The 26,597-nt window shown below is 36.2% G+C and overlaps 2 protein-coding genes across 2 annotated transcripts in view; one reads left to right on the top strand and one right to left on the bottom strand.

Annotated features, from left to right (window-relative positions):
- On the top strand, window positions 1–26,214 carry ech1 (enoyl CoA hydratase 1, peroxisomal). The gene is made up of 10 exons (XM_056283295.1): window positions 1–117; window positions 3,259–3,424; window positions 8,535–8,623; window positions 15,151–15,275; window positions 15,868–15,916; window positions 16,477–16,541; window positions 16,863–16,933; window positions 17,789–17,860; window positions 18,201–18,351; window positions 25,938–26,214. The coding sequence occupies exons 1-10, from the start codon at window positions 81–83 to the stop codon at window positions 26,040–26,042; spliced, it is 930 nt and encodes a 309-aa protein (XP_056139270.1). The 5' UTR covers window positions 1–80; the 3' UTR covers window positions 26,043–26,214.
- Window positions 26,215–26,311: 97 nt separating this feature from the next.
- cep295 (centrosomal protein 295) overlaps window positions 26,312–26,597 on the bottom strand; it is a 34,635-nt gene continuing 34,349 nt past the window's right edge. The window contains exon 29 of the mRNA XM_056282916.1: window positions 26,312–26,462. Within this exon, the coding sequence (XP_056138891.1) occupies window positions 26,421–26,462 (42 nt within the window). The 3' untranslated portion in view covers window positions 26,312–26,420. The remainder of the gene's footprint in view (window positions 26,463–26,597) is intronic.

Raw genomic sequence — 26,597 nt, forward strand, 5'->3', positions numbered from 1 at the left:
CGGGACGCGGTGACGTCACCGTTCGACCGCAGCTACGCTTTGAACCTGGACGGGCGGAGCAGCTCCTGGTCCCGGGGGCGATGCTGTCCTTCGCCGTCAGGTCGGCTCTCGCCAGAAGTAAGTGTCGGCTTCGTGCACTAAAATGTCTTTTCTTTATCTTTCCGACTCGCGTACCTGTTTTTATTTTGGTGTCGTCCTGTCGAGCGGGTTAACTAGGTTAGGGGCCACGCTGTGGCTGGGCTATATGGGTGAAGGGTCACCTGCGGGACTCCAGCGCGTCTTGCGTCTGCATGTGTCTTGTTAATCAGCTGGATGCGCAACAGTGTGTTTAATTATGTGATTCACTTAAAGCTGGTCGTTACTGACAAACTCACGTATCGCCACACTTTTTGACTGAAGTCCTCCAGGTCGATTTTGTGACGACACTTGGGGGATGACTGTTGCTATTAGCATACCGTGTTGATAAATGGTCATTAGTAATGTGGGTGTGATGACCAAGCATAGACAGACGGACAGGTAGACAGACAGACAGGTAGACAGTCAGACAGACAGGTAGACAAACAGACAGACAGGTAGGTAGACAGACAGGTAGACACGTAGACAGACAGACAGGTAGACAGTTAGACAGATAGACAGACAGACAGGTAGACACGTACACAGACAGACAGGTAGACAGTCAGACAGGTAGACACGTAGACAGACAGACAGACAGACAGACAGGTAGACAGACAGACATACAGCTAGACAGACAGACAGACATACAGCTAGACAGACAGACAGGTAGACAGTCAGACAGGTAGACACAGACAGACAGGTAGACAGACAGACAGACAGACAGGTAGACAGACGGGTAAACAGACAGACAGCTAGACAGACACAGACAGACAGCCAGCTAGACAGACAGACAGGTAGACAGACAGACAGACAGACAGGTAGACAGACATTGTTCATTTCACTCAGTAGAACAAGTTCGGAAAATTGTCTCACCTTTCTGTAATGCAGCCTTTAAGACCACGGGATGACGTTTTAAGTTATAGTATTACCAGAACGACCTCCTACATCACATTTGGTCTCATATGGTTCCAGTATAGATGTCAATATGGTGCCCAGCTCCAATGTAGTTCTTGTGAGGCTCGATCGTCTGTCCGGATGTTCGTATAAATGTGTCTCACAGAAAGTTGCCTCAGTTCATCTGGACACGTTTATTGAGAGAAACGTTTCAGTCTCAACTGACTGCAGGTATCCCCACCCTTTATTTTATTTTATTTTGTTATACTCTATTGATCCCCGCAGGGAAATTATGCTCTGCATGTAACCCATCCTAGCTGTGTAGCTAGGAGCAGTGGTCGGCCACTGGGCAGCACTCGGGGACCAGCTCCGGTTCGTCTTGCCATACCTCGGTCAGGGGCACAGGCAGGGGTTTTAACCCTAACGTGCATGTCTTTATGACGGTGGGGGAAACCGGAGCACCCGGAGAAAACCCATCACAGACACAGGGAGAACATACAAACTCCACACAGAGGACGACCTGAGATGACCCCCAAAGTTGGACAACCCCGGGGTTCGAACCCGGGACCTTCTTGCTGTGAGGTGACAGCGCCACTGTGCCGCCCTTGGATATAGAGGAAGTGGAAAAGAAGCTCTGATGTCCTATTCAGGGACACCACTTAGCCACTGGTTCAGATTTGTGGACGACGCCTGGGTTAAAGTGATATCTAAGGACACGCCACATTTCACCACCACATTAACTCTGTGGACACCACATCAAGTTCACCAGGGAGGATGTGAAAAATGACAGGTTAGCCTTCTTACACTGTGAAACTGCAGTTGGTGATGGGGGACATTTGATTGTTGATGTTTACAATAAACCAACACATACTGATCAGTACTTAAGGGTTGACTCATTATCCACTGGAGCACAAACTAGGAGTCATCAGGATGCTGGACCACCGAGCTGACAACGTCCCCCCAACGCAGCGGCCGGGGAAGGGGAGAAACCCCACATTAAACAGGCCCTGGTTAAGTGTGGTTATCCTAACTGGGCGTTTGTGTAAGCCAGGAAAATGCCCAACAGTGCACCAGCCGATTGAAGAGAGGAGAAGGACACCAGCTGTCTAAGTGTAAACCAGTGGTGATTCTGTATGTGGCAGGAGTGTCAGAACAGCTGAGACGCCTATTTCCCAAACACTGTCTCAGTTGGTTTCAAACCCCAAAACATGCTGTGCCAGAAGTTGGTCCACCCCAAGGATCAGGTCCCCCAGCACAAACAGAGCAATATAGTGTATGCCAGGGGTGGCTAACCATGTGCCATGGAGAGCCATGTGTATGCAGGTTTTCATTCCAGCCGTACTCCACACCAAGTGATTTCACTGATTAGCAACCCTTCAACCAAAAAGGAAGATTGTATCAGTGAAATCACCTGGTGTGGAGTCGGCTTGGAATGAAAACCTGTATACACATGGCTTTCCATGGCCCATGGTTAGCCACCACTGGTGTACACTGTTAAGTGCTAGGAGGACTGCCATGACTTGTACATCAAGAAACCAAACAGACGCTGGCCAAGAGGATGGCACAACACGGAAGAGCTAACATGTCAGGTCAGGACTCAGTCTACACCATCTACAGGCCAGGACTCCACAGTCGTTTGAGGCACTTTGGATAAAAGCATCAACTAACAGCATATGTTGGAGCGAATGTGAGAAGCTACTTCTAGTAACTCCTAGTAAGAAGTAACTCCTAGTATGAGAAGTTACTCCTAGTAAGATAGTAACTCCTAGTAAGATAGTAACTCCTAGTATGAGAAGTTACTCCTAGTAAGATAATAACTCCTAGTAAGAAGTAACTCCTAGTATGAGAAGTTACTCCTAGTAAGATAGTAACTCCTAGTAAGATAGTAACTCCTAGTATGAGAAGTTACTCCTAGTAAACTCCTAGCAAGATAATGCAAGTGCTGTGGAAGTTCCTCAGTTTTCTGAACACAAGGAGACTCCAGTTCATTCCTTAATCGCATGCCCCTCGTTTCTGTCTCTATTTCTCCCTGTCCCCCTCTCTCCTCTTAATTTCATCCCATGTTATCGGTGGTTTAAAAAGTGAGGGATCCAGGAATATTGGTGCTTGCCGCTGTTGCGTTGCTCTAATTTATTTCAAGGTAACTTTCTCGTGACCATTTCTCCTCGAGTTGAAGGATGTTGGCGGTGTGATTAATCTACCATCCACTATTTTAGTCTTCTAATCTCTCTCTCTCTCCCTCTCTCTCAGGCTCAGGTCTGTGGTTTGGCCTGAGTTCAGTCAGAGCCATGTCTTCAGTGGGAGGTGCTACCCCTCCCTTTACCACTCTGTCCATCACTCACCCAGCCCAGTCCATCACACATGTCCAGCTGCACCGCCCCGAGAAACGAAACGCCATGAACAGGGCCTTCTGGAGGTACGACCACATATGAGTATTTGTAGATCCAGGAAGGGAAATCTTTCTGCTTCCTCCAGGTTAAGCACAGCATAGAGTTGGCTTGAGAACAGGACCCCTGGGCACTCGTAGGGATTTGGCGCCTTGTTCAGAATCAGAATCATGTTTATTGGCCATGTAGGTTTGCACTTATACATGGAATTTGACTCCGGTTTCATGGCTCTGTTTGTGTACTGTGTAGAATAACAACACTACAATCTTAAGATAATAACAATAAGAATAATAATAATACATTTTATTTGTGGGCACCTTTCAGAGCACTCAAGGACACCTTACAGCACACAGTAAAAAACAAGCAGCGCTGTATCAGACAGCATAAAATCAAAACAGCAGGGTAGACAAAAAGTTAACACAACAGATAAGTATGAAATCTTCATCTGCACAAAACTCAGTGACTATATACACAAAGATTGACTTACACAGGTGAAATAAGAGGCGATAAAGTGCAATGGTGCAGAGAATATATCATCCATCCATCCGTTATTCAAGCCGCTTTTCCCGATGGGGGTCGCGGGATGCTGGAGCCTATCCCAGCAATCACTGGGCAGGAAGCGGGGAGACACCCTAGACAAGCCGCCAGGCCATCATAGGGCTCACACACACACACATTCACAACTAGGGACAATTTAGTATGGTCGATTCACCTGACCTACATGTCTTTGGACTGTGGGAAAAGAGACACTGTCAGAGATGCTGAAATAGATGTGAGCAGGTTACGTACATGCACCCCGGTTCAGAGACTGGAGACAGTAGTTGCCACATGTGGTTTGATTTTTGCCACATGTGGTTTGATTTAAGAAGCTAGTCTAATGAAAATCATGTTATCCGATCTTGGCTGTATTTTTTTAACAGATGGTTTGTTAATGCGAAGTTACCCAAAATATTAAAACTGCTGTTGTTGTGAAACTATGACTAAAGCCCCTTGAGAAACTCTCCTGATTGTCAACATAATTCAATCGTTTCAGAAATCCAATCAGCTTATGGTAATAAATTACATCATGTGATGCTCTGACTTGATTGGACAGTCAAATTGTCATCATCAGTCTGTCGGTTGTTCTGTTTCTGAATAGTTGCTAGCTAGCTATCGATAAAGAGTTGTGAAATCAACCCGCTGAGTACTGTCCGTGTTCAGAGAAGGGGCGCTAAAACAGTTATAATAAATCAAATGACACATCTGAAGTTGAAAAAATGAATCCTAAAATTAATATTCAACAATAAAGTTTGTCTAAATGAATTAAAATTGTATTGTTGCCCTATTATCCTCATAAATCAAGACAACAACGCCCAGGAACATACTCAAAACTTAATTCTACATCCTCCATCTACATATCCAAACTCACAGTCCACACCGCCACCTCCTACCGTTGCAAAAATCATTGGACTAGATCTTTAAATCCTGACCCTGTCGTTCAATTATGTGACTAACAACAACAAAAAAACCAAAGCAGCTAAAACAAGTGCATCAACTAGTGGAGACCCAGCATGTTTTCTGACATTGCATTTTTGAACACCTTCACTAGATGTTAGTTTACTGCAATCTCGCTGCATAGTTCTGTGAGGACTGTGAATGTTAGCCTAGTCTTTTCGAGGCTCAGACGTCCAACAACAACAAAAACTCAGCCGGCCGGCTCCTGTGTGTAGAAATCTGTGGAACGGGAGAGGCGACATGAGTTGTTTCCTTTGTTTCAGTCGGCAGCATTCAGCTCTCCTGCTCCCCTGCTCATAATGCAATCATTTTGTGAATTTGGAGAGATGAATTATTACACATCTTTAAGGATTTTTAAGCCGAGCATGATGCTTGCTTACCCAGGGTACATCTGGTTTAATCAGAATCAATTTCATCACTGAATAAATGTGTAAGCAGGAATAAACTCTGTAGCGCCGCATTATGTAATAACGCCGCATTATGTAATAATGTAATAAATTTTCACATCATTATGTAATAACGCCACATTTCGTAATAACTTGCCGCATTTTGTAATAACATTCTTGAACGCAGTATGTAATAAAGTTTGCCGCATTTTGTAATAAGTTGTTACATATTGCACCGGTTATTACAAAATGCGGATGTTACACTTTTGTATGAACAAAATGTAATAATTTGGTGCATTATGTAATAAACCACCAAAATTTATGTCTTGATTTGAAAAAAACATAACGTCAGAACAACATTAATTTTAAGCATTCTAGCATGACTCAACTAAGAATTAATTTTTCTAGTAAGATGTTTCATTAGTCAAAACTTATTCAAATATAACTGTTTATTATAATCATAGAGAAGGTGTTTGAATGTTCAGAGACAAAAACTGCACTAATTGCATGTTACAGACACAAACATTGTCAGTGCACTGAAATGTCAGGAGACATACACACATCTGCATTATGTTAAACAAATATTATGTGATTAGACAGCAGACAAAAGATAAAAACAAATATGAAACAGCAAAAATAATGCAGTTTAATTAATTTAATAAACCATCAAAATTATTGTCCTTCATCTGCATTCATAATATGTATAACAATTAGGAAAAATTAAAATTCTCTAACTGGACTAGCATTATTCAGATCAGCAGCAACCCTAAGGGATGAAATAGTTGAAGATCTCAGGTCTAATCCATTTACCGTAAATGGAACACCTTTGTCTCACTATGTTGATGGAAATGACTTGGATGTATACTTGGATAGCATGTCACAATTTGGGACCTACGGAGATCACATCACACTACAAAGGGCAGCTGAGATTTTTCATTGTCCAATTTCTCATTATCTCCACCCTGGGAACTGATGCGTTTTCTATTATATCTCAGTCTAACACATACTCAGAAAGCTTGCCATTGCTGGTCCTTGGACATATTGCAGAGGAGCATGGAGCACATTATCTCAGTGTGGAGGGGTCAGTGTCTTCATTCATTGAGAATATTGTGGAAGCTGAGAGGGAAAGGACATGTCAAAGATATGAGATTGGATCAAACCAAGAAGATGATGAACCAGATGTTCTCCATGATGATGCCCTGAATGAATGCCATGATGCTACGTTTGTTGAAAACCATCACCATTTCACGGATGAACCAGATGACTGTGCTCTGGATGAACACCATCATGATCCCCTGGATATACCCCATGATGATGCCCTTCTATATGATGATGGAAATTGTGACATGCCCAACCTGCCGACAGAATTGCTGGCATATGTTATTCAGTTGACACTACATGCTGACATGTCAATGCTCGGGTGTATTCAACAGGGTTTCTAAACTTTTGCAAGACCTTGCATCACGATTTCTTCCTCAAATCTACATCAGGGAATCTTTAGCTGAAAGCCTTCAGTTGGAACATGACAGTGACAGTGTCATTAGTATTATGAAGCTATATAAATCAGCTGGACATGGGAGTGGTCTCTCAGCGAGATTAAAGGAGCTATTTGGAAAAAATAGCAAGTGGATGAGGGCCTGGGTGTTGTTGAGGCACACAAGCTGTGGACATTTCAAAATCAAGGACATTTTTTGGAAACCATAGTATGGGAAGGAAGGAGAGATATGATGTAAATAGTGAATGAATAAAGGAAAGAATGATAGGAGGAACTTCCAAATGTGACAGATCACATTTAACCTTGAACAGTATGTGTCTGTTGTACCTAGTTCAATAATTTTCTGACTGTTTATCTTTAATCTTACTAAGTGATGGTTGTTTTAAGAGAAGTTTATGTTGAAGGAAAAGGTATTTCTACTGTTGCTACTAGAGAAGATGGTTTTTTTCAAGTCGTAAGTAAATTTCTTGTATATTGGAAATATTGCAAATCTTTTTGTTAATCGGCAAGTGTGGCTAGCCTTCTTTTTTATTTTAATAACATGATTAGAAATATCTCATTTTGATTTGAAAGATTGTTTAGGCTGTTTTTAGTCAGTTTATACTATTGTTAACCACTATAGAAAAGGACATCTATGTTGCATTAACACAAATGGCACTGGAATAAAGTTTTTCTATTCCATATTTGTTTCTGTCTTTTGTCTGCTTTCTATCACGTATATATGCATAACATAATGCAGATGTGTGTATGTCTCCTGACATTTCAGTGCACTGATAATGTTTGTGTCTGTAACACGCGTTTAGTGCAGTTTTTGTCTCTGAACATTCAAACACATTCTCTATGATTATAGTAAACAGTTATATTTTAATAAGTTTTGACTAATGAAACATCTTACTAGTTTGTAAAATTAATTCTTAGTTGAGTCATGCTAGAATGCTTAAAATCAATGTTGTTCTGACGTTATGTTTTTTTCAAATCAAGACATAAATGTTGGTGGTTTATTACATAATGCACCAAATTAATACATTTTCTTCATAAAAAAGTGTAACATCCGCATTTTGTAATAACCGGTGCAATATGTAACAACTTATTACAAAATGCGGCAAACTTAATTACATATTGCGTTCAAGAATATTATTACAAAATGCGGCAAGTTATTACGAAATGTGGCGTTATTACATAATGACGTGAAAATTTATTACATTATTACATAATGCGGCGTTATTACATAATGCGGCGCTACAAACCCTGCTGACTTCAGGTGCTAAGACATTGACATCTTAGAAAGTTTCATATTGCATATTGATCCAAATGATACTGGAGACATTTCTAAGGCAGCAATATAGACTTATGGACTCTATACCAGCCATCCTATATAAACATAGTAAGTATCATCAAGCACCAAGTAATGTTGCTAATTCTACCGTGGTGGGGTTAAATGTACAGATCCCATCTTGAACACCCAGCATTATACACAAATAATGATCACTTAATTTTTCTCTTTAAAATTCCTATTGTGGATTCTCCTTAGATAACGTCGTCGGTGTTGTCCAATTGCAGTTATCAGAAGGGTGGCTTTGTATACAAGTCTTAACAGTCAAGCTAGCTAAGGAGTTGCCTCCTTTGAAAAACATTCAGAAGAAAGATATTGTGACTTGGAAATATTTATACAGAATTATTTCGGAGTCCAATTTTATTGTCCCAGTGATGGTGTCTTAAAAACAGCCAAGTGTCCAACCCTCCCTACTGTTTTCTCTGTCCCAGTGAGATGGTGGATTGCTTTAACCAAATAGCAGGAGACCCTGAATGCAGAGTTGTGGTGGTTTCTGGAGCAGGAAAGATCTTCACCGCAGGTATTTTTTTACTTTCACAGTTTCTACAGGTTATTTTTAGTGTGCTAGCTTTTAAAGTGCCATCTAAATTTTTTTTGCCTTAATCATTAAATTCACTGAATCATTAAATTCATGAATTCACTTAGGATGCACAGGCTCCAGTGCATTCTTAGTGCCGGTCCCAAGCCTGGATAATTGGGGAGGGTTGCGTCAGGAAGGGCATCCTGTGTCAAATCTTTGCCAAATCAAATATGTGGATCATAAATAACCTTTCCATACCAGATCGGTCGAGGCCCGGGTTAACAATGACCACCACCGGTACTGTTGGCCAGCAGGGTGCCGGTGGAAACTATGATACTGTTGGGTGAAGGAGAAGGAGAGGGGGAAGGCATGTCCAGAGGCAGCGGGAGAGGAGGAAGGATAGGAGTGTGGAGGTGAGAGTCAGAACTTTGAATGTTGGCACTAGGACTGGTAAAGGGCGAGAGCTGGCTGATATGATGGAAAGAAGAAAGGTAGGTACACTCACCAAATTCCGACCCTACCATCCGAATGTCGCAGCAGAAATCGAGACTCATTAGACCTGGCAACGTTTTTCCAATCTTCTATTGTCCAATTTTGGTGAGCCTGTGCGAATTGTAGCCTCAGTTTCCTGTTCTTAGCTGACAGGAGTGGCACCCGGTGTGGTCTTCTGCCGCTGTAGCCCATCTGCCTCAAGGTTCGACGTGTTGTGCGTTCAGAGATGCTCTTCTGCATACCTCGGTTGTAATGAGTGGTTATCTGAGTTACTGTTGCCTCTCTATCAGCTCGAACCAGTCTGGCCATTCTCCTCTGACCTCTGGCATCAACAAGGCATTTTCGCCCACAGAACTGCCGCTCACTGGATATTTTCTCTTTTTTGGACCATTCTCTGTAAACCCTATAGATGGTTGCGCGTGAAAATCCCAGTAGATCAGCAGTTTCTGAAATACTCAGACCAGCCCGTCTGGCACCAACAACCATGCCACGTTCAAAGTCACTTAAATCACCTTTCTTCCCCATTCTGATGCTCGGTTTGAACTGCAGCAGATCGTCTTGACCATGTCTACATGCCTAAATGCATTGAGTTGCTGCCATGTGATTGGCTGATTAGAAATTTGCGTTAACGAGCAGTTGGACAGGTGTGCCTAATAAAGTGGCTGGTGAGTGTATATTGTGTGTGCAAGAGACCAGGTGGAAGGGGAGTAAGGCCAAGAGCATCAGAGGTGGGTTCAAACTCTTCTACCATCGTGCGAATGGGGGGAGAAATGGGGTAGGTGTAATCCTGTAGGAAGAGTATGTCAAGAGTGTGCTGGAGGTGAAGAGAGTGTCAGACAGAGTGATGAGTATGAAACTGGAAATTGAAGGTGTATTGCTGAATGTTATAAGCGCATATATATGCCCTGCAAAATGGGTGTGAGATGGAAGAGAAAGAAGATTGCTGGAGTGAGTTGGATGAAGTGGTGGAGAGGGTACCCAAGGAGGAGAGAGTGGTGATTGGAGCGGACTTCAGTGGACATGTTGGTGAAGGGAACAGAGGTGATGAGGAGTTGATGGGCAGGTATGATGTCAAGGAGAGAAATGTTGAAGGACAGATGGTGGTGGATTTTGCGAAAAAGATGGAAATGGCTGTGGTGAATACATATTTCAAGAAGAGGGAGGAACACAGGAACACAGAGTTAATATTGTTGCTTTTCTACCTTCCAATTCCTACATGGGTCATTTTGATACTACATCACCACCTGACTTCGTATGGGTTTTGATGACATAAGCAGTAATGAAAGCTATGAACAACAGTGCTTAAATTTAAATGAGAGGCTAAATTGTAAGTTATTGAACTGATTCAACTAAAGTGCCCAAATAATAACTATTCATTACTACACCTAAATATTAGAAGCCTAAATACACATCATGACGAATTAGTCTTTTTTCTGTCCAGTGTAGGCTGTAGTTTTGATGTAATTGGCTGCAGTGAAACATGGCTGAATGATAGGTCTTATGTAGATAAGAGAGCGGGGTGATTGGCCAGGTACAATTGGGGAGGAACCCCCCCCCCCCAAAAAAAAAGTTTACCTTTCCACCATTCAAGTTCCATATATGTTTTCCAAGCGATACTCTTCATAACTTTTGAGACATGTAAGGTTAAAGTTTAACAATTTCCCTGTAAGAATTAGTGGGGATATATTCAGGCACGGTGAAACCCTCTGTCAAGCTTCATACGATTTCACTGCATTTGAACCCAACAATGACATCTTCTGGAGAAAATGTTACCCTTTTTTAGTTTAATATGCTTCGCCTTAAAAAAAAAAAATGTATACCCAGGGTTCGGGTTTTACCGAGATGGAATGTTGTAAAAGGTTGTGCACCAGAAATGATATCTAGGACCTCCTAGGATCATAACCTGGGTGGACAACCAGGTCAACTAACTACTGCAAAGCTACAGGCAGCAAAAATAGCAAATCGCCATTTTTTGGGCGCCCGGGTAGCGTAGCGGTCTATTCCGTTGCCTACCAACACGGGGGTCGGTGGTTCGAATCCGTGTGTTACCTCCGGCTTGGTTGGGCGTCTCTACAGACACAATTGGCCGTGTCTGCGGGTGGGAAGCTGGATGTGAAGAGTGGAGTAATTGGCCAAGTACAATTGGAGGGGGAAAAAAAAGGGGGGGGTTGCAAATCACCGCCACGGTTTCCGTGCCACCCTTTAATTGAAGGTATTCTGTGTTGTAGGTCAAACAAAACTGAGTTAAACTTATCTGGGAATTGAAATGTTAAGCTGTTACTGCCAAATTAATACCCTGTTATTATTTGTGCTAATCATTGTGTCTATTTTCATGAAAAATATCCTATTTTGAGAATGAAAGAAACAAAATTCCTGGCGGCAAAACATTTATGTCACTTTAATACTCTCTTCTTGCTTATTAACTACAGACCGACATTGCCCATCAGCAGATATGACACAGAATTAACAGAAGTTGAACACAAAATAGTCCTTCACTTGGACAGAACTAGAAAACAGTATAAATGTCCAATTTACAACAAATCCTGGTATCCATGGTAGTGTCATAGCAGCTATTTTGAGTAAATTTTTGCTTTCTAGTCATTTTGCTTTCTAGTCTTCTGTGTCACTGCTGCTGTCACTGCTCTCAGTTGTTGCAGTGTGGGTCCTGCTGCATTTGGTTGCATTTGGAATCTGCATTATAAGTCTGCTCCAGAAGCATGTCAGGAGAAACACCATTGTGATTGCCATCTGCTCTCCTCCCAACAAATGCAGCCATCAGTGCTTCAGGGGGCTGTTTCTGGCAGTTTCTTCATCTCAGCCAAATACAGAGCCAAAGACTGCTGCCCATATTTGTAGTGGCCTGTTGCAATGAGGTAGGGTAGCATTCGTGCTGATTCACAGAGATGTCCTACTGAGTCACCTTCCCGCTGGTAGTAGATAAATCTGTGGAGAATGTCTGACGTCTCTAGGAAGATTGACCAGAAAACTGCTGTCGGTTGCTCATTCAGTGATTCCTGGAAAAGCAACATCTGCTCTCATAGGACTGATAACTGTGGACGTATCATCTGGATGATCTCTAACTTTTGAGTGGCAGTGCTGTTTGTCTCACAAACAACATCTTCGAGACCTTTTTTACCAGAAAAGGTCTTGAAACAGAACCGCTGGTGTTCTGTTTCTGTCTGCTGCCCATCCCTCAAATGCTTCCCTGTACAGGCGCCACATGGCCTCACTGAGGATCCTGATGGCATGTATGGTTTGGTAGTAGTCAGCCTTCTCACCAAACATCTTCTCGGTAGTCCCTTCCTGACACAGACCAGCTGTGACAAGAAGATCCTCTGCACCTACATCCCTGATGGTCTTGCAAACAGCCTTCATGCAGTTGTGAGGTTGGTGAAAGGCCCCCAGCAGCAAGACTACGCTGCAGAACTCATCTCTGTGCTTGTCTGTGATGGCAACTGCGAGTTCATATATAGCCTGATCTCCAGTGAAAATGGTATCTTTGTCTCCCAGTGCCCGCGATGTCTTGACCAGCCGTTTCATATCTTCTTTCAGGACAGCAGGATCAGTTTGAGATGCTGGGATGAGAGGAAAATAGCCAGTGATGCTGGTCTGTCTATGTGAGTGGAGGTCTGCACAGAAGGCAGAAAAGCCAGACAGTCCTGCTTCTGCATCTGGAGGAGCATCCAACCACTGTGAAGTTATAACCATTCTCGCTAGGCACCACACAAATAACAGGTCTTCAACTGTACTATCTGTGGAAGTCACCAGACTCTTTAGCTTCTCAATGTGCTCAAGTGACCTGGACCTCTGCTTGTCTTGAGCAGAGATGTGACACATGGGAGCAGATGGGTCAAGCAACATCAGAGAGTCTTTCTTCTGTCAGAAGTGGAAGTGGGGAGTCTGGCACCCTCCTGCACCCTCGATCTCTTGGTTTTCAATTGTGATTGCAGTGGTGGCATTGAAACTCCCACCCTCTAGTGTCTTCTTCTTCCAGTCCAGATTGTCCATGGCAAACGCATGGGGAACCTTGCAGTTTTTCGTCATGATCTCTGGGACGTAAACACCATCAGTTTCAACCTGCTGCATGACTTTCTCACTCTGCGCTGTCAGCTGACGCTGCAGACGTTCATAACTGATCCCAAGCCCCAGCCTGTTGTTCAGCATAATTAGTGATTTACTACGTGTCTGATTAAATATGTGGTAGGCAGTGGCTATACCCAAAGGTGTTGGTACCCCAGAGACATGCTGTAGGACGTGCTGTGACATAATGATAGCGTTCTCTGCCTTTGGCTGATCAACAGTGACTGTTCCATCTTCACCGAGTTCTGGTATCTCGTCATTAAGCAGCGTGGCTGTGAAGTTGAAGCGTGAGTCAGGAAGCATGTCATGAGCAGATGTGAAGGATATCTCAGTGAAATGGTTCTCTCGAGTTTGCGTCTTGCAATTCACACAATCTGCTCAAAGATTCTTTGCAATTTGCCGTAGGGCATGTATTCATGCATTCATGGCTTCTCTAAACTTGGATCGTGTGTGGCTGCCGCTTCTCCCTCTTGTAGCCCCCCTCCCCATCCACCCCTGTTATGTTTATCTGTTTTGTTTCACTGCGTTTATTGTAAAGCGACTTTGAGTGTTAGAAAAGTGCTATATTAGTTTAATTTGTTATTATTATGTTGTGGGATTAATAAAGTACAGGTCTTTAGGAGACTGTCCTTGATGTATGATGCAGATGCAGATGCACTCTGTGTAGTCGGTGCTTTCGTCCTCACAGCTCTTCTCAACAGGCTCATGCTTCAGCGACATGGCAATGTCTGCCACACATTTCTTTGGCTGGCTTGTCATCTTGCTGCAGGCAGGAACATACAAACAGATTACTAGTCTGATTGGTCAAGATCACTGTCTGCAATGATGAAGTAGTGGATAAAAATGACCAATTACAATAGAAAGTTCTATAGAAATTATAATATTTTAAGCATATGTAGTGCAGTCTGTCTCAATGTACGCACTCTATTCTTTCCTTGTGCTAATTAAGGTGCACATGTGGCAGCATGCCATTGACCCCATACAACACTGCACAAACGAAAAATGTACGCGGATTAAATACTCTCAATCAAATGATAACAAAAATATATCTTGGTAAAATGAACAAAGACAGCAAAATACATCTATATACAAGGGACTTACAATGTCTTCCAGAATGTTAGCTTACAGTGCTAGCTAGCTTACAGTCCTCTCACTTGCTGGATGTTATTTGTGAACGTCGAATCAACTAATTTTGGCATCAGCGGCAAACATACATGTTGTCCTTCTGTACAGTCATGTTAATGTAAATCTTTCGATATTCTATAGTTAAATAACATTTTAAGTATATTTACCCATTTTGAACATAGCAAACAATCCAGAAGCCCACAAGTACATTGCTTGAAATAGAGCTCACTTTAGGGAGACCAAAAAAGGCACAGTGCCATCTAGTGGCGTTAGTGGTAGATGCTTCACCATGCGTTGGCAGGCATCTTTTGAAAGCTTATATTCTGCTCCGTTTGTTTCTAGTATGAACTATCGCAGAGATATTCAGTCAGAAAGAGAACGATGGAATCTGATCAGGCCAGCGTAATTGCCGCTATTTCACCATAGGGGTTGCATTGTTTGGACCCACCCTGTAGCTTTCCAGCAGCTAACTGAACAGGTTGTCTAGCCAGGTTGCGATCCTTGAAGGTCCTAGATATCATTTTTGGATACCAACCTTTAACAATATTCAAGGCTCGGCGTTTTCGGTTTATATTTTTCAAAGTCATGCAGCATGCCGAATTTCGCCACAAGAGGGCGCTGTTACATAACCTCACACGAACAGGACCAACTTTTGGATCTGTGGAAACCTAAAATCTGGGTGAAAAAAATCTGGGCATTTTCGGTGAAAATCAGTAAAAACCGAAACCGCTGAGTCTTGACAATATTCCATGTTTGATTTCCCAAAAAGGGAGGGGGGGGAGTTGCCCCTTGGGTAATATATTTTTTCATGTTTTAAACCATTTGTCAAGGTATTGACCTGATGGACATGGCTAGTGACGTACTGCAGCCAGAGGGAGACGACACCGCCAGAACGTCGTGGAACTTGAGAAAAACCATCTCCAAGTACCAAGAGACGTTCTCTGTTATCGAGAGGGTCAGGCTCACGGGCATTTCTTATTTCCGCGTTTACACTTGTGCACAACTGTAAAGACACCATTTTAAAGTGACATTGTGTCATTTCTTAAATGAATTTGCTAAGATATGGAGTGTATATGTATAGAGCAAATGGAGACCTCTGGTGCTTCAATACACCTCTTAATTCCAGTGCAATCACCTCAAATGGCCTGTGGGGACAAGCACAGGCAGTATTGTGGTGATACCAGTGAAGGAGACGTGATCATTTCTTCAGGCATAGGAAATGGCGCTCGCTACGAGGTATAATGAACATGAATGTGGGATTTTAGATGGTTTTTCTTCTTCTTCTGCAATGGCTTGTCGGTGCTGGAGTTGCAGGATAAAACATCCAAAATCCCCTGGTTTGTTTTGTAATCACGTCTCGTAGCGAGCAGTATTTCCTCTGCCGAAGAAATGGTCACATCTCGTTCACTAAATTAGTGGAAAAATTACCCAATGTCGCTTTAAGCACCCATTATTCCTCACATGCAAATGAGTTTCATGACAAAGATACAAGAAAGGATGGATCTCTCTTCCTACCAACTCTTTCTTTGGTTTGTTTTTTCCCGCAGTGCCCAAAGCCTGTAGTGGTGGCGGTCCACGGAGCCTGTGTTGGAGGAGGTAAGTTACCGTGATTCTGTGAAATGAAAACCTGGCATTCTGTCTGTAAGCCAAAGAAACTCTGTGAGCAATTCGTCATTCTGTCTTGATGACTCTTGTATCGGTCAAATATCGGCCCATTTGGTGCAACAATCTGCTATTTTAAATCAGTCATCAGGTTTATCCTGGTAGTTTAAGCAGATTGAAATATCTCATGCAGATTCAGGCCTAAGCCCAATAATCTTGCTTTAAAATTCTGGCTGGGAACAGGGTAGACTTCCTCCTCTGTGTGACAGGTTAGCTGACATGAAGCGAAGGCCCTGGACCTTCACTATTTCATGTAATAATATAAAAATGAAACCAAAAACTCAGTTTCCATCAGCCGGTATAGCTCAGTGATGTTTCCAGCCTCTGGCTAAGACAAAAAGCAAAACCCTAAGATGGCTCATCTGCTACTAACAAGACTCAGGTGACATGTCGGAGGTATTGTGTATAGTGGGAATTGGTCAGCTAATGTAAATGAATAGATTTAACTGAGCCAAACTGCAATGTTCCCTGTTGATTGTTGTATTTTACGACAGGTGTCGACCTGATTACGGCCTGTGACATTCGCCTCTGCACCCAGGATGCGTGGTTTCAAGTTAAGGTAAAACTATGTCACTTCTCATCTGGAAGTAGCGTACAACCCTCACAGTAGATATGTAGACATGGTTGCACGGTGAACTGCTCATCTGCTTCTAGTTCGGCTTGTCTCTGTAGTCAGCTCAAAGTTTCTCTGGGCTGGGAGAAAATTCCTGATCTCTAGTTTGAGCCCATCTCGTCCATTTTAAAGCATTTGGGCTTCAGTGAATATACTACCAAACTCTAAGGGAGGTTATCGTTAGAGCTCAGGGGTGTGGCATGTTGTTGGGGTGTTTTGCTCTTGCCAACAGTCTTGCTGTCTGTGTGTTTCATAATCTCCTCTCAGGAGGTGGATGTTGGGCTGGCGGCAGACGTGGGAACTCTCCAAAGACTCCCCAAAGTCATTGGGAGCCGCAGGTAAACAGAGTTTGGATCCTGTTCTGAGACCTAGATTAGATTAGACTAGACTGAGACCAACCAAGCATTAGTTTTGGAGCGACATACCAGAGAGATTTGGCTGGCGGAGTCGGTGCTGTCTACCGAAGGCCCAACCTGTGATTTAGTTTACCATTAAGCTGTATTTAAATACATAACTGAAGAGTTTTAGTTGGTACTTTTGTGTCTTTCCGTTGATCATAACTTGAAAAAGTATGATCCTGTTTTACTTCAATCTTTACAACCATTATCGATGGAAACCAGCCTCTTACCGAATCAGAAAACATTTGAAACTCAGATTTAGTTGTTAAGTGTTAAGTCCTTGTATTAAGAGACCTGTCAATCAATTTGGGAACGATCCGGGTTCGAGTCCTGTGTTGGTATCAGGGTGACCGTAATGATAAAACACGAATAGTTCAAACCCAAGTTCAACTTTATTGTTTGTTTGGTGGTACGGCGCTTGTGATGCACTGCGGTTGCCATGGCAACTGCTTCATCTCCGTTGGAACTGTGGGATTTGGAGTTATTGAACACCGGTGGCGCAGTGGTTAGCGTGGTCGCCCATCCTTGGGGGTCGCCCCGGGTCGTCCTTCTCCGGGTGCGAATATGTGTGTGTGGGTCCTGTGTGATGGACTGACGGCCTGTCCAGGGTGTCTACCCACCTGCTGCCCAGTGACAGGCTCCAGCATCCCCACAACCCTAATTAGGATAAGCAGCTTGGATATTGGATGGGTGGATGGATGAACACCAGTGTAATGTTACACAAAATGGACTTTGTGTGGTCAAAGCAAGCACGTACACGGCGGTGTTGTAATGTGGACAACTCGTGTCTTTCAGTCTGGTGAACGAGCTCGCACTGACCGCCAGGAAGATGTATGCAGATGAGGCCAAGAACAGTGGTTTGGTCAGGTAAGGTGTGTGTATGTGTACTGGATGTGTGTTCCATGTAATGAAGGGTCAGAAAGCATTTGAAAGTTGTACTTCTGTAACTTGTGATTGCTAAAACTCAAGAGGTGAATAAGAAAGACAAATTCAGATAGAAAGGGAAGCAGATCCGGAAAAGGTTCGACAACATCCGTCATTTTTCAGTAAATATTGTTGGATGCTGCTTGAGGACTGTGAGCCAGAGTCCTTTTTAAAAAAAGTAGAAAGCCACTATCTAGTTTTGTCTTTAATGTAGCATTTTGCCTAAACAGTAGAAATGATATTTTGAAAATCAATTCTTCGTATCCGGCTCTGTCGTCTGCAGTCGTGTGTTTGAAGACAAGGAGGCGATGATGGCCGGAGCTCTGGAGATGGCAGGGGAGATCTCCGCACGCAGTCCTGTAGCTGTGCAGGGCACCAAAGTCAACCTCATCTACTCCCGAGACCACAGTGTTGCTGACGGTCTAGACTACATGGTAAGAGACCGCAATACGCATAGTACATTTATGAACAATACACAAGGCTCAGCCTTTTCAGTTTGTACCAATTACCCAGTTTTTTTAAAAGGAGCAGATGGGTTTAAACTGACTCTTACCCCATGGATCTGTGTGAGGTTATGTAACAGTGCCCTCTTGTGGTGAAATGCGACAATGCTGGATGGCAAAACCAACAATAGGTTTCATATGCACATATATAGTAGTAATAATATAGTAGTAGTAGTAATAGTAATAATATAGTAGTAATGATATAGTACTAGTAATAATATAGTAGTAGTAGTAATAGTAATAATATAGTACTATAGTAGTAATAGTAATAATATAGTAGTAGTAGTAATAATATAGTACTAGTAATAATATAGTAGTAGTAGTAATAATAATATAGTACTATAGTAGTACTAGTAATAATATAGTAGTAATAATATAGTACTAGTAGTAATAATATAGTACTATAGTAGTAATAATATAGTAATATAGTAGTAATAATATAGTACTAGTAGTAATAATGTAGTAGTAGTAATAATATAGTACTATAGTAGTAATAATATAGTAATATAGTAGTAATAATATAGTACTATTAGTAGTAATAATATAGTACTAGTAATAATATAGTAGTAGTAGTACTAGTAATAATATAGTAGTAGTAGTAGTAGTAATAATATAGTACTAGTAATAATATAGTAGTAGTAGTAGTAATAATATAGTACTAGTGTAGTAATAATGTAGTATTAGTAGTAATATAGTAATATAGTAGTAATAATATAGTACTAGTAATAATATAGTAGTAGTAGTAATATAGTACTAGTAATAATATAGTAGTAATAATATAGTACTAGTGTAGTAATAATGTAGTATTAGTAGTAATATAGTAATATAGTAGTAATAATATAGTACTAGTAATAATATAGTAGTAGTAGTAATATAGTACTAGTAATAATATAGTAGTAATAATATAGTAGTAGTAATAATATAGTAGTAGTAGTAATAGTAATAATATAGTAGTAGTAGTAATAATATAGTACTAGTAATAATATAGTAGTAGTAGTAATAATAATATAGTACTATAGTAGTACTAGTAATAATATAGTAGTAATAATATAGTACTAGTAGTAATAATATAGTAGTAGTAATAATATAATAATATAGTAGTAGTAGTAGTAATAGTAATAATATAGTACTAGTGTAGTAATAATGTAGTATTAGTAGTAATATAGTAATATAGTAGTAATAATATAGTACTAGTAATAATATAGTAGTAGTAGTAATAGTAATAGTAATAATATAGTAGTAGTAGTAGTAATAATATAGTAATAGTGTAGTAATAATGTAGTATTAGTAGTAATATAGTAATATAGTAGTAATAATATAGTACTAGTAATAATAATATAGTACTGTAGTAGTAATAATATAGTAGTAGTAATGTAGTAATAATATAGTACTATAGTAGTAATAATATAGTAATATAGTAGTAATAATATAGTAGTAGTAATAATAATATAGTACTATAGTAGTAGTAATAATATAGTAGTAATAATATAGTAGTTATAGTAATAATATAGTAATAATATAGTAGTAATATAGTAGTAGTAATAATATAGTAGTTATAGTAGTAATAATATAGTAGTAGTAATAATAATATAGTACTATAGTAGTAGTAATAATATAGTAGTAGTAATAATAATATAGTACTATAGTAGTAATAATATAGTAGTAGTAATGTAGTAATAATATAGTACTATAGTAGTAATAATATAGTAATATAGTAGTAATAATATAGTACTATTAGTAGTAATAATATAGTACTAGTAATAATATAGTAGTAGTAGTACTAGTAATAATATAGTAGTAGTAGTAGTAGTAATAATATAGTACTAGTAATAATATAGTAGTAGTAGTAGTAATAATATAGTACTAGTGTAGTAATAATGTAGTATTAGTAGTAATATAGTAATATAGTAGTAATAATATAGTACTAGTAATAATATAGTAGTAGTAGTAATATAGTACTAGTAATAATATAGTAGTAATAATATAGTACTAGTGTAGTAATAATGTAGTATTAGTAGTAATATAGTAATATAGTAGTAATAATATAGTACTAGTAATAATATAGTAGTAGTAGTAATATAGTACTAGTAATAATATAGTAGTAATAATATAGTAGTAGTAATAATATAGTAGTAGTAGTAATAGTAATAATATAGTAGTAGTAGTAATAATATAGTACTAGTAATAATATAGTAGTAGTAGTAATAATAATATAGTACTATAGTAGTACTAGTAATAATATAGTAGTAATAATATAGTACTAGTAGTAATAATATAGTAGTAGTAATAATATAATAATATAGTAGTAGTAGTAGTAATAGTAATAATATAGTACTAGTGTAGTAATAATGTAGTATTAGTAGTAATATAGTAATATAGTAGTAATAATATAGTACTAGTAATAATATAGTAGTAGTAGTAATAGTAATAGTAATAATATAGTAGTAGTAGTAGTAATAATATAGTAATAGTGTAGTAATAATGTAGTATTAGTAGTAATATAGTAATATAGTAGTAATAATATAGTACTAGTAATAATAATATAGTACTGTAGTAGTAATAATATAGTAGTAGTAATGTAGTAATAATATAGTACTATAGTAGTAATAATATAGTAATATAGTAGTAATAATATAGTAGTAGTAATAATAATATAGTACTATAGTAGTAGTAATAATATAGTAGTAATAATATAGTAGTTATAGTAATAATATAGTAATAATATAGTAGTAATATAGTAGTAGTAATAATATAGTAGTTATAGTAGTAATAATATAGTAGTAGTAATAATAATATAGTACTATAGTAGTAGTAATAATATAGTAGTAGTAATAATAATATAGTACTATAGTAGTAATAATATAGTAGTAGTAATGTAGTAATAATATAGTACTATAGTAGTAATAATATAGTAATATAGTAGTAATAATATAGTAGTAGTAATAATATAGTACTATAGTAGTAATAATAATATAGTAGTAGTAATAATAATATAGTACTATAGTAGTAGTAATAATATAGTAGTTATACTAATAATATAGTAGTAATGTAGTAATAATATAGTACTATAGTAGTAATAATATAGTAATATAGTAGTAATAATATAGTAGTAGTAATAATAATATAGTACTATAGTAGTAGTAATAATATAGTAGTAATAATATAGTAGTTATAGTAATAATATAGTAATAATATAGTAGTAATATAGTAGTAGTAATAATATAGTAGTTATAGTAGTAATAATATAGTAGTAGTAATAATAATATAGTACTATAGTAGTAGTAATAATATAGTAGTAGTAATAATAATATAGTACTATAGTAGTAATAATATAGTAGTAGTAATGTAGTAATAATATAGTACTATAGTAGTAATAATATAGTAATATAGTAGTAATAATATAGTAGTAGTAATAATAATATAGTACTATAGTAGTAGTAATAATATAGTAGTAGTAATAATAATATAGTACTATAGTAGTAATAATACTATAGTAGTAGTTATAGTAGTAGTAATGTAGTAATAATATAGTAGTTATAGTAGTAATAATATAGTACTATAGTACTATAGTAGTAGTAATAATATAGTACTAGTAGTAGTAGTAATATAGTACTATAGTAGTACTAGTAATAATATAGTACTAGTAGTAATAGTAATAATATAGTACTAGTAGTAGTAGTAATAATATAGTACTAGTGTAGTAATAATGTAGTAGTAGTAGTAATAAAATAGTAATAATATAGTAGTAGTAATAATAATATAGTACTATAGTAGTAATAATATAGTAGTAGTAATGTAGTAATAATATAGTACTATAGTAGTAATAATATAGTAATATAGTAGTAATAATATAGTAGTAGTAATAATATAGTACTATAGTAGTAATAATAATATAGTAGTAGTAATAATAATATAGTACTATAGTAGTAGTAATAATATAGTAGTAATAATATAGTAGTTATACTAATAATATAGTAGTTATAGTAGTAATAATATAGTAGTAGTAATAATAATATAGTACTATAGTAGTAGTAATAATATAGTAGTAGTAATAATAATATAGTACTATAGTAGTAATAATATAGTAGTAGTAATGTAGTAATAATATAGTACTATAGTAGTAATAATATAGTAGTAGTAATAATATAGTACTATAGTAGTAATAATAATATAGTAGTAGTAATAATAATATAGTACTATAGTAGTAGTAATAATATAGTAGTAATAATATAGTAGTTATACTAATAATATAGTAGTTATAGTAGTAATAATATAGTAGTAGTAATAATAATATAGTACTATAGTAGTAGTAATAATATAGTAGTAGTAATAATAATATAGTACTATAGTAGTAATAATATAGTAGTAGTAATGTAGTAATAATATAGTACTATAGTAGTAATAATATAGTAATATAGTAGTAATAATATAGTAGTAGTAATAATAATATAGTACTATAGTAGTAGTAATAATATAGTAGTAATAATATAGTAGTTATACTAATAATATAGTAGTTATAGTAGTAATAATATAGTAGTAGTAATAATAATATAGTACTATAGTAGTAGTAATAATATAGTAGTAGTAATAATAATATAGTACTATAGTAGTAATAATATAGTAGTAGTAATGTAGTAATAATATAGTACTATAGTAGTAATAATATAGTAATATAGTAGTAATAATATAGTAGTAGTAATAATAATATAGTACTATAGTAGTAGTAATAATATAGTAGTAATAATATAGTAGTTATAGTAATAATATAGTAATAATATAGTAGTAATATAGTAGTAGTAATAATATAGTAGTTATAGTAGTAATAATATAGTAGTAGTAATAATAATATAGTACTATAGTAGTAGTAATAATATAGTAGTAGTAATAATAATATAGTACTATAGTAGTAATAATATAGTAGTAGTAATGTAGTAATAATATAGTACTATAGTAGTAATAATATAGTAATATAGTAGTAATAATATAGTAGTAGTAATAATAATATAGTACTATAGTAGTAGTAATAATATAGTAGTAGTAATAATAATATAGTACTATAGTAGTAATAATACTATAGTAGTAGTTATAGTAGTAGTAATGTAGTAATAATATAGTAGTTATAGTAGTAATAATATAGTACTATAGTACTATAGTAGTAGTAATAATATAGTACTAGTAGTAGTAGTAATATAGTACTATAGTAGTACTAGTAATAATATAGTACTAGTAGTAATAGTAATAATATAGTACTAGTAGTAGTAGTAATAATATAGTACTAGTGTAGTAATAATGTAGTAGTAGTAGTAATAAAATAGTAATAATATAGTAGTAGTAATAATAATATAGTACTATAGTAGTAATAATATAGTAGTAGTAATGTAGTAATAATATAGTACTATAGTAGTAGTAATAATAATATAGTAGTAGTAATAATAATATAGTACTATAGTAGTAGTAATATAGTAGTAATAATATAGTAGTAGTAATAATATAGTGCTATAGTAGTAGTAATAATATAGTAGTTATAGTAATAATATAGTAGTAATATAGTAGTAGTAATAATATAGTAGTTATAGTAGTAATAATATAGTAGTAGTAATAATAATATAGTACTGTAGTAGTAATAATATAGTACTATAGTAGTAATAATACTATAGTAGTAGTTATAGTAGTAGTAATGTAGTAATAATATAGTAGTTATAGTAGTAATAATATAGTACTATAGTACTATAGTAGTAGTAATAATATAGTACTATTAGTAGTAATAATATAGTAGTAATAATATAGTACTAGTAGTAGTAGTAATATAGTACTATAGTAGTACTAGTAATAATATAGTACTAGTAGTAGTAGTAATAATATAGTACTAGTGTAGTAATAATGTAGTAGTAGTAGTAATATAGTAGTAATAATATAGTAGTAGTAATAATAATAATATTATAGTAGTAGTAATATAGTAGTAATAATATAGTACTATAGTAGTAATAATAATATAGTAGTAGTAATAATAATATAGTACTATAGTAGTAGTAATAATATAGTAGTAGTAATAATAATATAGTACTGTAGTAGTAATAATATAGTAGTTATAGTAGTAATAATATAGTACTATAGTAGTAATAATACTATAGTAGTAGTTATAGTAGTAGTAATGTAGTAATAATATAGTAGTTATAGTAGTAATAATATAGTACTATAGTACTATAGTAGTAGTAGTAATATAGTACTATAGTAGTACTAGTAATAATATAGTACTAGTAGTAATAGTAATAATATAGTACTAGTAGTAGTAGTAATAATATAGTACTAGTGTAGTAATAATGTAGTAGTAGTAGTAATATAGTAGTAATAATATAGTAGTAGTAATAATAATAATATTATAGTAGTAATAATATAGTACTATAGTAGTAACATAGTAGTAGTAATAATATAGTACTATAGTAGTAATAATATAGTACTATAGTAGTAGTAATATAGTAGTAATAATATAGTACTATAGTAGTAATAATAATATAGTAGTAGTAATAATAATATAGTAGTAATAATATAGTAGTTATAGTAATAATATAGTACTATAGTAGTAGTAACAATATAGTAGTAGTAATAATAATATAGTACTATAGTAGTAGTAATAATATAGTAGTAGTAATAATATAGTACTATAGTAGTAGTAATAATATAGTACTATAGTAGTAGTAATAATATAGTAGTTATAGTAATAATATAGTAGTAGTAATAATAATATAGTACTATAGTAGTAGTAATAATATAGTAGTAATATAGTAGTAGTAATAATATAGTAGTAGTAATAATAATAATATAGTAGTTATAGTAGTAATAATATAGTAGTAGTAATAATAATATAGTACTATAGTAGTTATAGTAGTAATAATATAGTACTATAGTAGTAGTAATAATATAGTAGTAATATAGTAGTAGTAATAATAATAATATAGTAGTAGTAATAATAATATAGTACTGTAGTAGTAATAATATAGTAGTTATAGTAGTAATAATATAGTACTATAGTAGTAATAATACTATAGTAGTAGTTATAGTAGTAGTAATGTAGTAATAATATAGTAGTTATAGTAGTAATAATATAGTAGTTATAGTAGTAATAATATAGTACTATAGTAGTAATATAGTAGTTATAGTAGTAATAATGTAGTAATAATAATATAGTACTATAGTAGTAATAATATAGTAGTAGTAATGTAGTAATAATATAGTAGTTATAGTAGTAATAATATAGTACTATAGTACTATAGTAGTAATATAGTAGTAATAATGTAGTAATAATAATATAGTAGTAGTAATAATAATATAGTACTATAGTAGTAGTAATAATAATATAGTAGTAGTAATAATAATATAGTAGTAACTATAGTAGTAATAATATAGTACTATAGTAGTAATAATATAGTAGTAGTAATAATATAGTACTATAGTAATAAAGTAGTAATAATAATATAGTAGTTATAGTAGTAATCACTTCCCTATTGCTCCCTCCTCAGGCCACTTGGAACATGACCATGCTTCAAACTCAAGATGTGATGAAATCAGCTCAGGCCTCCATCGAAAAGAAGAGCCTCAAGACGGTTCCCTTCTCCAAGCTCTAAACGCCAATTCACTATACAACAGAACAACAACTGGACAAAGATGACTTTGTGAATTACCAAATATCACTTCTGTGGAACTCTCGGCTCCTGTCTTTCGACAATGTCACGATTTTCTACATTTCTAAAGCGACTGTCATGAATGTCTTTTTCAAATAAAAGATTAACTCGCTAAGTGACGCTGCACTCACGTTTTTTCGAAATGATGTTATCAAGTCTTGCATCTCTGGGGTGTCGTGGCCTCTAAAAAGTCATCACCTGTATAAACTTCAATGCAAAGACATCGTTTAAAAGACTTGAAAGTGCTTTATTAAATTACTTTAAGAATTTACAAAAGTTTACTTGTTAGGGCTGCAAAAGGAAAAAGACGAAAGTCCATAATCACTGTGGCGTCTGCTTCACTCGGAGCTTCTGCAGAGTTTTCTGGAAGGACAAAACACATACGGACTTCTTCAGACCGACTTATTTAATAACACAAAGGAAAAAACTTCATGGGAGATTTGTTAATTAGCGCCTCGTTCAACTGGTCATACATCGGTTTGAATGACATCCTACATG

This window comes from Lampris incognitus, chromosome 7 (assembly GCF_029633865.1).
Source record: "Lampris incognitus isolate fLamInc1 chromosome 7, fLamInc1.hap2, whole genome shotgun sequence".
Classification (NCBI taxonomy): Eukaryota; Metazoa; Chordata; class Actinopteri; order Lampriformes; family Lampridae; genus Lampris; species Lampris incognitus.